At 37.0% G+C, this 17,994-nt stretch overlaps 1 protein-coding gene across 2 annotated transcripts in view; it reads right to left on the bottom strand.

The window, feature by feature from the left end:
• FAF1 (Fas associated factor 1) overlaps positions 1 to 17,994 on the bottom strand; it is a 190,537-nt gene that overhangs the window by 91,368 nt on the left and 81,175 nt on the right. For both annotated transcript variants that reach the window (XM_064147538.1, XM_064147537.1), the window contains one exon: positions 7,083 to 7,169. In XM_064147538.1, coding sequence (XP_064003608.1) covers positions 7,083 to 7,169 — 87 coding nt within the window. The remainder of the gene's footprint in view (positions 1 to 7,082; positions 7,170 to 17,994) is intronic.

The raw sequence follows: 17,994 nt of genomic DNA, 5'->3' as shown, positions 1-17,994 counted from the left end.
CCTCTACTCTGCCCTGCTAAGACCTCATCTTGAACACTGCATTCAGTTTTGGGCTCCTCAGTTTAAGAGGGACAGGGAACTGCTGGAGAAGGTCCAGTGGAGAGCTACAAGGATGATTAGGGAACTGAAGGGCATGCCTTATGAGGAGAGGCTGAGGGACCTGGGACTTTTTAGTCTGGAGAAGAGAAGACAGAAATGTTTATAAACATCTGAGGGCTGGTCAGGAGTGGGGGACAGGCTCTGCTCACTTGCTTCCTGGGATAGGAACATGGAGCAATGGATGTAAGTTGCAGCATAAGAGGTTCCACCTCAACACAAGGGGGAACTTCTTTACTGTAAGGGTCCCAGAGCACTGGCACAGGCTCCCCAGAGAGGCTGTGGAGACTCCTTCTCTGGAGCCTTTCAAGGTCTGTCTGGATGTGTTTCTCTGATTTGTGCTAGATTGTGTAGTCCTGCTCTGGCAGTAGGGGTTGGATTCGATGTGATCCTGTTTACATCTTGCTAATAAATATTAGTAACCTTTCTTTAAGGAACTAGCATAGCAAATATGCATCTAAAAACCTGATAATTCAGAAAATTAATTTTTTTTACAAGCAGATCTTATTAATTTAATTAGGATTCTAGTGGAGAATAAGTTACCATTATGTTCTGTGTTAGAAATACTGCAATGGCCAGACTGTATGGCTCCTAAGCAGACAGATACCTGATCAGTGATCAGGACAGAACAGGCAAATTTTGTGGCTCAGAAAAATAAGTGTTCTTATGGTTATCCATGGAACACAGGAGGTACATTAACACTCACATCCTTCTTCCTTCCTTCAGTAAGCAAGTAATTCAACATCAATACTAATCTGTGTGTGCCAAGTAATGCAAGGATATCCTTATCTTATTTTGCTTGGTTATGACCAAGAACCAGCAAGAAAGCCCAAGTCATATTCAAACATGAGCCAAATAGCTGGATTTATTCTTTTTTAATAAAGCTGCTACAAAAACTTACCGAAACCCCCATGATGATCAATGTGACAGCAATTATTCTTCATTACAAAGAGCAACTGGAATCTCAGACAAAGCAAGAGACCTTGTTCTCTAAAAGAACTAAAAAGTTCAGTAACAGTTATAAAATTTTCCCTGTAGAAGACAGAGTATCATCACCAGCTAACAGAGGACAGCAGACCAAACCTGGGATATATAGAAACCAGTATGAAAGCTCTAAATGAGCTAAATGAGGAAACTTAAGTCTTTTTAATTACACCTCATATTTGGCACAACCATGAACATTTGGAGCACTGGTGTGCAATCTAGGGCACCTGCCTTTTATCTAGTACATTGTTTATAGGGATTTGCCTTAAGTTCTCTGTGACATCTTAAGCTTCACATGGGCCTCCTCCTCTAAAGAAAGGCTTTGTACTTTCAGGTGGGTGGAGTGTCTCAATGAAACAATGCTCTAGTCAAGTTGTGGTTATGAAAATATCAGATTATACATGAGGTAAAGTCAAATGCACTCCTCTTCTAAATGCACTTCTTTGAAATCTTTTTCCTCACTGAAAGATAAAAGATTACCATAGCATCTGCTTTCAAAGAAACAATTTCTGTTTGATCAGTGACAATAAACTGGCCCAGCAGAACGGACTCTTACCAAATCAACCTTACTCATCTTGCCAGAAGAAACAAGAGGTCAGCTTTAAAATTCTATGAGTTTATTGACCATTTCAATTTCGGCTAAATGATTTAAACAAACTAGAATCCTTTTTTGGTAACTAAGAAAAGCAATGTTAATTTCCTCTCTTTTTTGAGAACACAGCTACTGCTGTCCAAATATCTTTACAACAAACAGAGGCAAAGAGTAAACTTCCTTTTTCTATCATTTCCAGTATTTCTAACAAGTAAAAAAACCCAAGCCACAAACAAAACAAAAAAGTAGACTATAAGAAGAACCATGAGCACAATATGACAAACATTTTTTTTTTCCCAGCAGGGACTAGCATGGTTAAGAGTTTTGGAAATGGAAAAACTGTAAGGTTTGGTTGAGGGGAGAGGAGTTTTTGGTGGTTGGGTTTTGCTTGTGATTTTTTTGTTTGTTTGGAGGTTTATTTTATTTCTTGTCTTTTTGTTGTGTTTTTCATTTTTTAAATCATAGATACTAGACTGACTTGTATTTTTAATATAAGGATAAAATGTGTTTTGTTCTTCAGTCTGCACTTCTTACACTTCTGTGAGACTCGTTGCTGTGCCATGAGGAAATCAACCCTTCTCCAAAAGCAGTAACTCCAACTGAGTTAAAATGAAGCTTTAGAATTGGACAGTACTAAATAAAATTCCCTTGTGATGAAAAAATACAAGCCAAACACAAAACTGATTGCACCAGATATGAACATTTTTACAGAAATGAAATTAATTTCAGTCAATTTATGTTCAATTTTACAAATAGAAAGTAGACAGGAGGACAGGGGTAAAAACCAATTGTGAAGGAACAATTATGGCCTCCTTATTTATTCTGGGAACTTTCATCCACATGAAAACATTCAAGCAAGCCGTAAGTCAAAATCAAAAGGTTACCTAAAAGTAAAGATATTTAGGAGCTGTTTATTAAATTACCTTTCTATTTCTTAATGATGACTGTGCTGCTTCACAGGTAACCATGAACTTTCAAGACTGGCTACCATCTAAAGATTGTCACTACTAAGTCTAGATTATAGTATAAATGTTAAATTGAAACTGTATCATGTTCCTGAATCCACCTAACGAGAAAGAGTGCAAGTATTGCCTCAGTGAATTAAAAGGATCTTGCCAGATCCACTCTACTGCTTTATTGCAAGCAACTGATGAGAAGGAAAGTAACATACAAAGTAATTAACATGACAGACAATCCAAATTATAATTATGATACTCTTACACAGAAAAAAAAGTAGGTGAGTAATTTCTAATGATGTCTGTATTTTAATTTCAACATAGCCAGTTTATGCTTCTGATTAACAGGCACTTCCCTCACCAGGACTATTCACTCTTTAGTCTTATCAACTGCAGGGAAAAAAATCCAAATAATCCAGTAACTGCAGAGATGGAATCCATTATGATTAAACAGCCAGTGCATGCAAACCTCACAACTTGTTTTCATATCACAATAGCAGCATGTGGAAATGAACTTTCTGTTTAGAACCCTAAGACCTGGAAAGAGAAATAAATACATACTTCCAAATACTAATTATTCAGATGCTTAACACTCAACCTCTTAAAAAATCTGGAGATTAGCCAACAAGTGTCACAAATGGTTTGACTATTTATCAGCATTCTTGATTTCTATCTGTGCACAGACTGCACTCAGTACTTAGCAATGAAATTGCTAAATATAACAGCAGTGCTAATTAGATCATACATAAGAGTTTGAGAATTTTCATTACAACCTAGATGTCTTTATTAAATTTAGTTAAGGAACATCAACTGCATCTGCTTCTGCTACCACACAACTGCAAGTGCTGTGTTCACAAGAGATGATGCAGAATCTCAACCTATTTGTGGTATGCATGCCACATCTGAAATGTGATTTCAGCAATGCAGTCAAGTAATTAGTCAGAGTAGACCTACTTCTACATAAATCAATATCTAATGGCTTATCTATACAACAAAGTAGTACTGTTACTCGTCTTGAAATGAATATGAGGTCTTGATCAGCCATACCGTTTAGTCAACATACCACTGACAGTAGGTGGAAGGATGGATATCAAGCTTCACTGTACAGAATCCACATGTAAAGGAACAGCTACAACACAGGGTGTTTAATTTTCTGTTTTTGTCTCTCTCTCCTTTCCCACCTCCAACCTCATTCAAAAACTTTTACATATTTTTAATGCAGAAATACATCCTATTCTGACAAGCTCACTGCTGTTACTTACGAAGAAGCAAGCACTTCTCATGGCTATGCTGAAATGGCCTAAAACAATGAACCAATTACAGAAAAAAGCTTTAGCTTAAGTAGAGAGAACAAAAGCAGCACAAAAGCAACCTCTCTTCCTCTTCTCATAGTGAGTGTTGCTGTTCTATGCTACCAAAACCCATAAGAAAAACCAGGGACAAAAACTCATCTTCCCAGCAATAAAGCAGAATAGAGCAAAACTCAGTGACCTCACAAGGGAAAAAAAGTTTAACCTCAAACATACACGTGTAGAGCTAACACCTCAGAAGTTATCTGTACTCACATAAATAAACCCACAGTGCTTCCAGGTATAAAAACTGTAATTAAAACACCCCCCAAGACTGATCTCAGATTGATTGTTAATGCACACATATTTGTGGGTCACTTGTTTGACTTGGCAATTCCAGTAATTATCAGTCGAAGTTCAACCACTATAGATATATATACCAGAGAACTGCTGTATATTTCAGAAATGTTAGTAAATTATTCTGGCCTGGTTCTCATTTTACAAGCTCTATGATGCTAGGGTCATTACAAAACCCAAAATAAGATTTGAGAACAAATTGTGAATTTATCTAAAGCAGATGATGTTTGTTTTCCTAGGATAACTTCCGACACTTCATTATATTAGTGAATGATATGCATGCAAAAATGGATAGTTTAGGCTTTATTTAAACTTATTTTTAAAATAAATATTTAAAACTCATACATCTACTTTGTTTGCACTTTAATAAATAGCAGAGATATACTTTGTGGCATTAAAAATTACTTAGGCATGATAAAAGCTAAAAATACGTCCTTGCCGAATGGTGAAATGAGATTTCCATGGACTACATAAGCCTTGCTCCCCACAATCAAATTGTCACAGCATGAAAATGCTCTCCTGTGTGTGGAGATTTTGATACCCATTTCCCTAGTGGAAGTGTGCAAAAGGACCCGAAAGAGCTATTGACAATTCATACAGTATCCCATCTTTCATTAGACACTACAAGCAGAGAACATATCTTAGTTCTGAAGGGAGATGAAGCAACAATGTTTTAAATGACTATTGACTCCACTAAATTTCCTGATAATGTCAGAAGACTGTAGTCTGTCAGGTTCATAAGAGACTCAAGATGATACAGGAATCCAATTATGCCAAGTCTATTTAGTTGTCCTGTTTGCTAAGTCAAAGGTTAACGAGAACTGCACTGAAAAAACCTCCTGTGGTATTACAAAGTATTTCTTATGCTGCATAACATGGAAATGAAAAAGTATTTTAATCAAGTCTTTCTTTAACTCTTTGATTGCAGTGGAGTACTATAAGGTAAAAAAGAAAAAAAACCCTGATTTTAAAAATCTGCCACTGGACTGAAGGCATTGTGACTAATTGCTAAATTACTGAATATTTCTAATTTGCAAAGGAAAAATATACTTAGATCACAGACCCATAGACAGTCATTCGTGACACAAAATCTTTATAAATACTTAGCTATGGCCTCTAATTTTAGACAGAAATTAATTATATTTTTGTTGGTAACACATTCAAATCTGTTTACACAGCTGACAACTCTCAGCTGCACCAGACTCGAGCAGTGAGCTCGGAGGACTCTCCTGCTTTGGAGCAGATGACTCAACATCCACCAATTTCATTAAAGATGAAAAAGCAAAAAAAATCACCTGCAACAATGTCACTTGCAAAAACAGACTTAAAACAGATTTATGAGTTTTACACATGTGAGGTATTCTATTCAAAAGGAAGAAAAGATTTGCCTTTTTATTTTCCCCCCGCCTTCTAACAGCTGTGGGAAAACAGATTAGAAGTGTTGAGTTTCCAATTCTTTCTTGGGGTAAATAAATAAAATGTTAAAATGGATCCACATTTCAAAGCCTGTAATTACCACATGACACCATGCTGTTATTTCAGATCCTAACATCTATGGTCTCAGATACGCTCCTGAACAGAGGGACATAGATTTACCTATCCCTCTCAAACTTAACTACTGTTTCTGCAAACACTACCACAGACATATTTTGACAAGTACATTAGAAATTCAGATAGTCTGTGCTTGCCTGGTTTTGTTTTCTGATTGGCATAAATGTTTCACCCAGCACAAAAAGGCAGCAGTCTTACCATACAAACAGCAAACCCCTCTTGACAAGAAGAGAGCAGTAACAGAGAAGTTACTGGATTGAAGAGAATGACAATATGTAAAGAAAGCAATTCCAAATTATTTTTTCCTTTTGTAGAATATTCAGGTTCCACCCCTTGTTTAAATTAATTGATAACATTTGAAATACATTTTTTTTACATTTTAATCTACATACAATATAACTACATAATTATCTTTCTGACTTTTGGGGATTTTTGGTTGGTTTGTTCGTTTAAAATAAAGGTGGATCTCACAGCTGGCATTGGGAACATACTACCAGAAGAAGATTATATAGTGAGCACAACTGAAATATATGCTGTAAAATACACTATAGGGACAATCATACAAAGGAAGCAAGTCTAACATTCAGTGGAATTCCACAGTTAAGTCCCACAATTCATAGTTAGCTGATTCTGTCACCAAAGGTTCATATTGATCCCTGCTAAGATTTCCCTCCGTTTCTAAATAATGGTGCTTCTAAAACCTGCAACACACATGTGAAAATGGAATACATATTGCACTGTATACATAGTATTTACTATTGCAAAATGTAACCTTGCAAGTGTCCATAAATTTTTACTGGTTCAGCAGAGATCAATGTAGATACTTCACAATAAAGTGAAGCTCTCCACTGCTTTGAGGAACACAGAATCACAGAATATAGGGACCTTAGAAGATCCCCCTGCCTAAAGCCAGACACAAGCAGAGCAAAAAGAGACATGCAAATGAAAATACATGTACAAAGCAGGACATTTTTCCTGAAGTTCAGCCACTGCAATAGGCTGCAACTTCCAAAACACTGTGCAGCTTCACTTCAGTCTAGGAACACGTCTCCTCATCTAAAAGACACACTGAATTTACTACATGTGAATCGTTTCCACATGCTTCAGTAGTTTGGTACTTCAGTATTTGTACTTTTCAGGATGAAGCCCATGAAGTAGGTGTAATGTTAAGTCACTGCCTGTGGTGATGCTCAGCAAAAACTCAAGCAAAATCAGTTAGTTGTAAGAAGACATAAAATGAGAAGCAAAGCTACTTACTGAGTCATCCGTGGCTGAAGGAGGCCAGCCTTCCCATAACTGGTGACGGACAGGGATACTAGTTAGGTCATATACATTCCTCTTTACCTGGTAAAAGTGAAAAATAAAAGAAAATCAGAGCTTGCTCTAACAAAAGCAGTTCAGGTAGATTGAATACTTTCCCTCAGCCTCGAGATTTTCACTTTGATTTTTTTTTTTTAATATAATTATTGTAAGCCAGGTTTCTCCAGCACTCGAGAATTCAGACAATTCAGACACACAAATCTGCCAGAATCAACTGGGAAAACTATGCTAAAAAACCTTTAAATCTGTAAATTACAGAATCGTAGAATGGTTTAAGTTGGAAGGGACCTCAAAGCTCATCCACTTCCAACCCCCTGCCATGGGCAGGGACACCTCCCACTAGAACAGGTTGCTCAAGGTTTCATCCAATCTGGCCTTGAACACCTCCAGGGAGGGAGCAGCCACAACCTCCCTGGGCAACTTGTGCCAGTGTCTCACCACTCTCACTGGAAGCAACTTCTTCCTATCATCCAGCTGAAATCTCCCCTCTGCCAGTTTAATTCCATTACTCCTCGCCCTGTCATTACAAGACCCCGTCAGTAGTCCCTCTCCAGCCCTCCTGTAGCCCCTTTCAGATACTAGAAGGCCACTACAAGGTCCTCTGAAAGCCTTCTCTTCTCCAGGCTGAAGAGCCTTAACTCTTATAGTCTGTTCTCATAGCAGAGATGCTCTAGCCCTCTGAGCATCTTTGTGGCCCTCATCACTCAGGATGATTCATTACTTAGTATCATAAATGCATTCAACAATTCATAATACACATTTTCTCTGTAAAATTCATTACAAAGTAATGAAACAAAATGGAAGCAGAAGGTAGTAACAACAAAGGTTGCAGGTTTTAATAGATAGGCATTCTGTTTCAGCCCAAAAATTCAGGTTCCTGTTGCATCTAATGCAATAAGAAACTCAACTAGTTATGCATAAGTTTCTCAAATGGGGTTAAAAAAGGATTATATTAATCATAAAAATATTAATATTTTCAATGAAGTATGCTAATGCAAATAAACTCATTTTTACATCAACTCTTTTCATGCTATTGAAACACAGGTCACTACCATGAATTATCTCACACGATGGTTGCCAGGAGGAAGAGGAGGAGAAAGAAGAAAGTTGAAACCTTCAAATGAGGGAAGAATACTGCAAAACACAAGAGCTACAAACCTCTGTCTACAAAAGCATTAACACAGATAAGAGAAGCTGCCACATTTTACAAGAGATTTTGTAATAAACCATTATTTAAATCACAAAAAAAGGTATTTTTTCATTTGGTGCAGGCAGTGACACCTCAAATTCTGAATAATACCTTACAACTGAATGGAAAGACTGCACAAACAACCAGCCCATGCAAATATTGCCTGGCTGGGCCAGAACTATGAAAGCTAAAACTTCTACAGCAACCAGTTCTGGCTTTAGGGTTCTCTTCTATAAAACTGCTGCACAGGTCTTCCTGTATCTTCACAGCTCTGTTTTAGCTTCCCAGTACAGATCTCCTCCATCTACATTACATCAAAAACCATTCCTCACTCTCTAAGAGATAAAAGTAAGGTTTGATACATTTAACCAATGCTTTATATGATTACTCACTAGACAGAATATCTGAGAAAGTCAAAAGTTCTGAACCTTATTCTCAGCTCTAAGAGGGCTGTGTAGTCTACTGCTAACAGATACAAGAACCAACACTAAGCCAAAAAATATTAAGGCAGATGGATAAGATTTGACTTCAAAGCAAATCATAGAATCAGCCAGGTTGGAAGAGACCTCCAAGATCACCCAGTCCAACCTAACATCCACCCCTATCCAATCAACTAGACCATGGCACTAAGTGCCTCATCCAGTATTTTCTTGAACACCTCCAGGGATGGCGACTCCACCACCTCCCTGGGCAGCCCATTCCAATGGCAAATCACTCTCTGTGAAGAACTTCCTAACATTCAGCAGAGACTACTCCAAAAACTGTCCTCTAAAGCCTAACACAATCCATATACTTGAAGTTTTCATATTCCAGAACAACTCTAAACTACCACTCTTAGGGACATCATGCAATTAAACCAAGTGATCCACTAGACAGGCATTTTGTATCATCTGACCCTACCCATTACTCAGTACTTGCCAGAGCTTCATCATTAAAGCACAGCTGAGGTTTGAGTAGACATGTAGTAAGGTAATACAGCAATAGAAACATATGGAATGTGCATATGTTCTCTCTAAATTTGTGGTTTATTTTTGGTACAGAATGTATACACAACATCTGGCAGTAGGTATCAACTTGAAAAATATGCATTTGCATAATGAAATATCACCAAAACTCTCTTCATTTGGATCATCTTAAGAGATAAATTGCTGCATGGACTCTCATTTTTCTATCTGCCCATAGTTTAAGCACATTAATACATGGATGAAGGACACATGTGCAGACATTATGCAGTAAAAGAACTATTCTAATCATTGTAAATTTCCTAAGGGAATGAGGGAGAAGGTAGGGATTTCTACACACACATTTGCTCACAAATGTTGATTTGGGCAACATTCTTCAAATGACTTCATGGCACTGCTGCATGAATTTGCCAACAAAAAAAGTATGACTGAGAAAATTCATGTCATACAGAGAACAAACACAAAGTGCAGTACTCTTAATGTATTTCCAGCTCTCAGATCCTCCATTCAATTAGTGTTATTTACTCTCACTACTTTTAGTAGTGGTAGTGATAGCAGTATTTTCTACTAATAAAGTCTCCCTTCATAAAACCTGTGAAGAACTCTCTCACACTTATGGATACATTTAATATAGAGGCTACGTGGATAGTAATTTTAGTACAGTTAGTTTAAAGCTTTATAAATATAAATACTCTGCACCAGCAGAAACCAGCAGCTTCGATTCATTATCCAAGCGTAAGATATATTACTTCAAACTCACTCATCTACAACTCACTGAAGGATGAAAGGATGACCATGTAGGTTTCTTATCTAGAACATGTACCTGAGTTTGATTTTCAGCTCAGCTTTACATCCATTGCATGGTTTAGAATCACCAAGAAAGTGCTCTCTCTCTTTTTCTTTTTGGCAAAACTAATAAATTATTTGTACAACAAATAACCTTTTCATTAATACTGGTTTGGCTCTGAAGTTTTTTCAAGGTGATGTGATCTAGTAACTACATGTCAATTAAAACAAAAAAAGAGTACAACTGACTATATTTTAATTAAAGAAGCTAAACTAAGCACACTGATTTGGCTTAGAACAAAGTATTAAAAGTATATAGTAGCAATTAAAATAGACTTCATATTAGTGAATGCTCACATTTAAGCATGCTATCATGCTTAAAAAAAACCCAAACAAAATGTCAAACACCAAAAACCCAACCACACACAAAAAAACACCACACAAAAAGACCCCGAATTAGAAAACAAGAAAACAAAAATCCCTCCACCTTAAAGACTTATTTAATTTCAAGTATTTTTTATGTCCATGCATATACACAAGGACTCCTGTGAAAAATGGAATTATGGAAGACTGGATTCTATAGAACTTGGTATATGATCTCATTCCTACTGTTCAAAACAAACAGCCTTTCTTCACTGCTGCTTAACAAGGAGCTGGCCTGCTGTGCAGTATTCATTTTGCAGCAGTATCAAGGTACAGAGGTGTCATTACTCCATATTGACCCCACAACAGCCGAGCAAAATGTAACAATACTGATCCCTGAGCACCAGAACACAGTTCTAAGCATTTTAGTTTTCTTCCATTAAAAACCAGGATAAACCACCCCTCCGAGTTAACCACTCAGCAATGACACACTGAAAAGTCTCACTAATATTATTTTGACAACATAAAGCTCTACAATGAGCCATTTTCAAATAACAAGTAAAACTTATTGACAGAAGCCTGGGATCCATAGAACTACGTAATATTGCCTTCAAAAAGCCTTCAGAAGTAAAAATAAATAACTCAGAAGTCACATTCCTCAGATTCCCTTTTAATTCCAAAGTACAACAGAAAGGCATTATGAAAAAAACAGTATTTCCCTTCTCTCATTAACTCATCTGTAACTGCACTGAATTCAATAACATTCCTCTGCTATTCTAAGCTTGAAAGGCATGCTTGGGGTAAAGTGTTATGTTGGTATAAAGCACAATGCCAGACTGATGTGCTGGACAAAAGTGATCAAAGTTGAAGTAATTTTAGCCAAGGCACAAGTATTCTGCTGCATTATTCGACCAGAATGACATCTGTTGAGCAACTCGTCGCAGAATAAACTTGCTGTTATAGTCAGGCCTGGTCAGGTAAAGGACCATGTAAGACTTATTAGAGTAATGTTTGATTAAACAAACTGCTCAAGCTAAGATCATAACTGGATGTGGAATTCATGCCAAAGCAGTCCTCTTCCAAACAACAAGCCACAATCATTTATTTAAGATAAAACAAGCGTGCTTTAGAATAACTATTTCATTTGGGCATCGTTGGTTAATTATTAAGAAATTAGAGTGCAAACATTTCAGGAATATTTACCAGGCAAGTACAGAAAAACCTCTTTTCTTAATTGACTTCATTTCAGGTTAAAGTTAAAAATTCTGTAGGAGGAGAAAAGTGCTAAAAGATTTCTATAAGGCAGAACTAGAAACTGCTTCTTCACTAGGCCAGTGAAATGAAAACCTACAGCCACACCACGCAACTGAATCGAGTCAGCAAAGTTAAGTGTAAGAATTCTGTTCTAAGGCTTTTATCTACAAATTCACATGATATTCATAGGAGGACTGCAATCGTTATAAATCTTCTTAAAGCAAACTCTAACTTCTAGTGCCATCCACTCAGCTACACTTATTGGCAAACTTTTTGGTTCCCCAGCTTTGATCAGCTCGAAGTACTAATTGGTGGCATTGTCTTTGTGCAGCCTAGATTTTCTTTTCATAATGTTCAGATGCCATGGTGACTGGCACATTACTATGGCAGCCACCTTTCGGATTATCATCTCCAGAATATACAAGATCATTTAAAAAGAAATTAATGGCGCTTCTATTTGATTCCACAACTCAGCTGTGAACAGTATCAATACAACCATATAAAGCAAATTACAGGAAAAAAAAAGAAGAAGAAAAATAGAAAAATTCCCCTTGATACTTCAGATGCAATTATACTTGGAAAATTGTGTGTAATTCCTGCAGTATGCCCTGCCTTGCAGCTATACACTGATGCTGGAGGAGTACACAAATTTTTCCCTCAGCTCACTTTCAATGGTGTTAAAAGAGAGTTTAAATACTAACCAACTTTGAATATTTTAAGAAAATCCATATGCTAAAGTAAAACTTCTCAGATACAGGCAGTCTTAGGTTCTTTTCTGTCACTCTATTTTCAAGTCAATTAGTATGTTGCTTTAATAGGAAGGCTAAACACAAAAGATATAATTTGTCAGTAGTTATGAATCCAGCACACAAAACCTTTACACACCAATATTACTAAGGAGAAGAGCATGTAAAAAGTCATCATAGGGCAAGAAGTCTGTACCCGGTAGCATGATGATGACAACTCTCTCTGGTGGTTTCACTTGTGAGGAGTAAGCAGCTATTTTCTTATTTCTGAATTAGGAAAACCTGATATCTACTGTCCAAAAACACAGAATTCTAGCACCTACCAAATTGTTTTAAAAATTAAATACTATGCTAGACCATCAAAGAACTGTCATGTCTGAATCTGCATCTTTGAATCACAACAAATCACAACAAAGTTTAACAGTACTTTCCCTCGGGCTGTTTTTCCGCTTATGCAGGTACAAAGTTAATTGAAATAATGTAGATAATGAACTTTTGTTAGTCTTATTATTAAATAGAATTTATGCAAAGCTGTAAATTGGCTGAGATGCTAAAGACTGTTCCAGGCACATAGGCAGCATGAAAGACAGTGTAAAAATGAGTGCATGAAAGGCAGACAAAAGGAGCAATAAAGTCAGAGGACTGTGAGGAATGTGGAATGTGAGTTGGGGGATGCAGGGAAATGAGATCAGATGCAGAGCAAGGTTGCATGGGTCACTGATAGCAAAGCCAGAATCTTGACTTTGACATTGTAACAGAGAAGGAGCCAAGACAAGTAAGTAAAAATATCTGGAAACAGCAACGACATGGACAGGGCAATGACAGAAAGAATTGCAAAGTAAGCAAAAAGCATCTTGGTCAAAAAAGATGGAAGGGAGGCAATAGTCTTCAAGATTAGAGATGTTAAAGGCTTTCCTCTATACCACACAAAATCCCACAGATAGCAAAGAGCATTGGGAACCTGGCTATGGGTCACATAAAAGTGTCGTTTTAGCTAACTATGGACTGACAAGAACTACTAAAAACAAAGAGATGTAAAACTAGCAAAAAATCTCTGCCACAGCCTATTGCACTGGCCCACACTAACAGAAGACACAGGACAGAAACAGAAGAAATTGGGAGGGGAAATTAAAAACAAAAAGAAGTGATTCACATTTAAAACTACCCCATAGGCAAGAAAAAATATATTGTATTTTCTCAGGACAAGGCTACCAGTAGTCAGTAAGAAACTGATTTTTTTCACTTTAAAAAGTGATACATGCAGCCATTTTAGCCAGCAATCCACAAGCAGGATGCATTTGTATAAAACAAGTAAGGTACTGTATGAACCATGACCAGCAGTAGCACCCAGATCAGAACACTTCATGCCACTTGACACAAGCTTCACTTGAGGGGAACGGTCTAAGCCTGCTCCATGCAGAGTTCTCTTTGCCTTTCTGTAACACCAATACATAATACAATAAATTATATTAAAATATCAAGAACAAAGGTTATCTCAATCATCAAGTTTTAAGTGTAGCCATTACATTAGAAACAATAATGCAATTCTAAGATATCAGATGATAACTAACCAGTCCTTGTAGCAGCTGACTGAAGTCTGAATGAGGGAATGCTTTCTATTAGTGAATTAAGATGTCAGAATCAGGCTGTTTTTAAACAACAGTGTCTGCCTCCTCAGAATTTCATACCACTGGAACTCTCCAAGGAAGACTCACTATGCTAAAATAACTATTTCTATTTGCACATATACTCAATCCACTCTGCTGGAATGTAAGGGGGGGGGAGGGAAACAACACTTCCAACCTAAATATTTAAAATCCACACCGAACTCAAAAGAACTCCTCTCATGCCAAAGCTTACCAAAAGTCAGTTCTAATTCAGAGTTTTTATTAAATTCATAGGAACTCAAATGTGTGTTTTACTACAGTACATTCTCCAATCAATTTTTTATTTCACAGCCCTCTCTTTAAATTACTTTTCAAAATCATTAATACTTCATTATCCTCTATTTCATTCATTTGACCTCGTACTTTAAAACTCTTTAAACCTTCTTGATGCTTTTTAATGGTTCTGTGCCAAGTTAGTATCTTAACACCACAGCCTACAATAAAATGATCCACTGGGTAATATCAGTGTATTTTTGTGGTTAAAAGAAAACAGAGAAGAACATTAAAGCAATGTTTTGACTAAACTTTACTACACTTCTGTAATGTGAACTTCTGATTGCTTCATGCAATACATATCTTCACCTAAAATATAACCTGAAAAGACAAATGTTCCAAGCACATGAAGTGGGGTCCCCTCAAACATTCAGCAGTATCAGCCTCCTGTCTCTTCAAGGTCTGAGGTTTGAGGATTAATCTGAGCTCTCTTCAAGATACTTCATAATACTTTTTTTGCCACTGCTCTGTATCTGGTCTTTCCTGAGCTGCCACAGCAAGTGGCAAATATTAAGTATATTCACTATGTTATATTCTACTGTTCACTATAACTCAAGTTCTATATACAACTGTTTCACTGTCTCTACAGTGTTTTACTTCTCAATGTCTCAATTTTCATGCACTTTAAGTCCATGGAATGAAGAAATTCTCTGCTGATCTCCATCTTTAAATAACTAAAATTATCTATCATTCTAGAAGATTGCTGTTGCTAAATGCAAGTAACAATCTCCTGGGCTTAAAGCAGAAGCTACTGACTGCTGCTATATGGCCTGCACTGCACACAGGTTCAGCCTCCATAATTATTATTCTTCATTGCTTTAGTGCCTAGGAGACCTAATTGTGGTAATCCCCTCTCTGAACTTCAAACCACACGACCCTTTGAATTTTTTAATAGAAGGTTAAAAGAAGAAACAAATTCCTATAGAAGAAAAAGGGAAAACATATTCTTAAGATATTGAGGCAAGAGCCATGAGTATTAGAAAAAGAAAAAAAACCCTCATTTTATTAGCATAGAAGCATGAGGTGAAATAAGAGTATAAAAGAATTGGGAGTGTGAGCTAGCTGTGACATTAGAGATTGAAAGGAAGATGTGATTAGGGTTAAAAGAGATCAAACAACAAAGACTGACTGCCAAAACAATTTTACAAATTTATTTGAAAATTCCTGAAAGCCTTTGACTAACAAAGTAAAACTGATGACAATACTTGAAGTTTTGTGTTTGTTTGTTCTACATATAGTGCACTGACACAGAAAAGATACATTTTGAAGCCCCAGCTTGTTTTTCTATTCAGTAGGAATGGTCATTTGAAAAAATAATGAGGTATATATGCTTAGTAGTAAGCTAAAGGAAGCACTGTCCAATAGAAACTTAACCAACCTTTATGCATATTACAAAACTCAACAGGCAACTGCTACCAAGTCCTCTATTATCAGATCACTATCAAGAGGCAACTATTCTTTTAACAAAGCAACCAGTTACAAAATCACAGTATCACAGTATCATCAGGGTTGGAAGAGACCTCACAGATCATCAAGTCCAACCCTTTACCACAGAGCTCAAGGCTAGACCATGGCACCAAGTGCCACGTCCAATCCTGCCTTGAACAGCCCCAGGGACGGCGACTCCACCACCTCCTCGGGCAGCCCATTCCAGTGTCCAATGACTCTCTCAGTGAAGAACTTTCTCCTCACCTCGAGCCTAAATTTCCCCTGGCACAGCCGGGGAAAATAAAGGGTAGATACTATTTTTAATATTGTTTCCCCAGGGACAGATATTAATTTGCTGAAAAAACAGGAAAAAAAAAACAACAAACAAACCCAAACAACAACAACCACCAACCAGACAGTTAATGCTATCATCTGAATTTCAGCTCCTTTTATCTCGTAAAATGTTGATACATTGAGAAACATCATTTTTTTCCATTTAAAATTAACATTTTAGGATATCTTTTTAAATGGCAGTACAAACTCAGGAGGTCTATTACTCATACCTTCACTCCATTATAGAAAATGTTACTTTTACTTAGCACTTTCCAGGAGATTTCAGAGTACCTCACAGGACATGGTAGAAAAATCACCTGAAGTTCAGAAGGTTATTTTGCCTTCTCCTGCAGAGGCTATAACAGAGCTGAACGGAGGTGCATATACTAAGGAATATGCAAGGCTGAATTAGAAGATCTCTAGAAAAAGCTAGAAAATATTAGAAAACCACTCTAAATCAGAAAAGTCAAACTATTAAGATCAACAAACTGTATGTGGACTGACCTGACGAAAAGCCAAGGGACAAGTAACTTCATATGGATTGCACACTTAGACTTAATAGATAATCCTAATAAATTATCTCAGTGGTTTCACCAGTAAGTGGAGAAACACATACCTTAATACTTACTGATTATGAAGTTATGGACATGACCAAGAACAGTTACTGTGATGCAAGATATTTAGAAGTGGCAGGAAAACAAAGTTTAAACTACTAAACACACTTTCTGCCCATCCCAACTTCTCTGAGACCTACAAAAGCCAAGGCCAGAAGCTACTGCCACTACTGAGTGATGGTCAAGCGTGACTTGAGTTAGATTGTAAGGTCCTGCTCTCACAGGGAGGTTGAACTCTATGATCTCTTTGGGTCCCTTCCAACCCCTACCATACTGTGATCCTGTGAACAAAGGTTGAGAAGCAAGAAAAAGCCTGCATGCCAGTTACACAGGCTTGATCCCAGCTTGTCTGCATCACATGTGCATATATTCAGACTACGATGCAAACAATTATCATTTTGAAGTTCTTGTCTTTCAATCTGTTCCAATTCCACTGTCAGGAATTGGCACAGTAACTCTTCAGCAAATAGTCTGTCTTACACTTTCCTGGTATCTGGTATTGGCTGTGCTACTTCTTTTTTAAGAACTAGCTGACTTAATGAGCTGAAGCACACAGAGTATTTTGGATATAGTCAGGTTCCTGCTGATAAGGGCCTCAGAGATTATTTTTAGGGTTTGATTTATCACTGAAAGAGTCAATGTGATTCTTGCAGAGGAAAGCAGAGCTGCTACATTTCACAGCTGTCATGTTCTGAGCAAAGGAAAAAACAGACAAATTTATTTGAAGATAAACACTCATCTTCATTTCAAAAGAAACTAGTTTGCCATAGCCTAGGCACAGTAAATACATGTATTGGCCTTTCATCACTGACCTACTCGTGCATTTGCCTAAGTCTCAAAAGTAATCAGTCATGTCAATAAATGCTGAAACAGCTGGCAATTTTAAGAACTAATAAGGAGATGAATGGAAGTCAGTTATAGTGAAGAGCAACATTTGTCCCCTCACTTAAAAAAAAAAAGAGAAAGAACAAAAGGCCTTTCCCTCTTCTAACTTTCTGTCCATTTCAGTCCAATGAGAGACTACATTTTACTGCCCTTCACAAATCTCAAATCATTTACAAAGACATGTGCTCCTTAACATGTCCTCATCAGTATTTTCCTCCATTCCTACCCAAACACACTTCAAAATAAATACCTGATTGTTGCAAAGCCTGAGAAAATCTGTAAGCTATGTGCTTCAGACACAATGCTTCTTTTGAGCAGTTAGCCTACCAATTTTAGGTAATAATTTTTG

Source organism: Pogoniulus pusillus, chromosome 8 (assembly GCF_015220805.1).
Source record: "Pogoniulus pusillus isolate bPogPus1 chromosome 8, bPogPus1.pri, whole genome shotgun sequence".
Taxonomy (NCBI): Eukaryota; Metazoa; Chordata; class Aves; order Piciformes; family Lybiidae; genus Pogoniulus; species Pogoniulus pusillus.
This window is presented reverse-complemented; position numbering and strand designations above follow the sequence as displayed.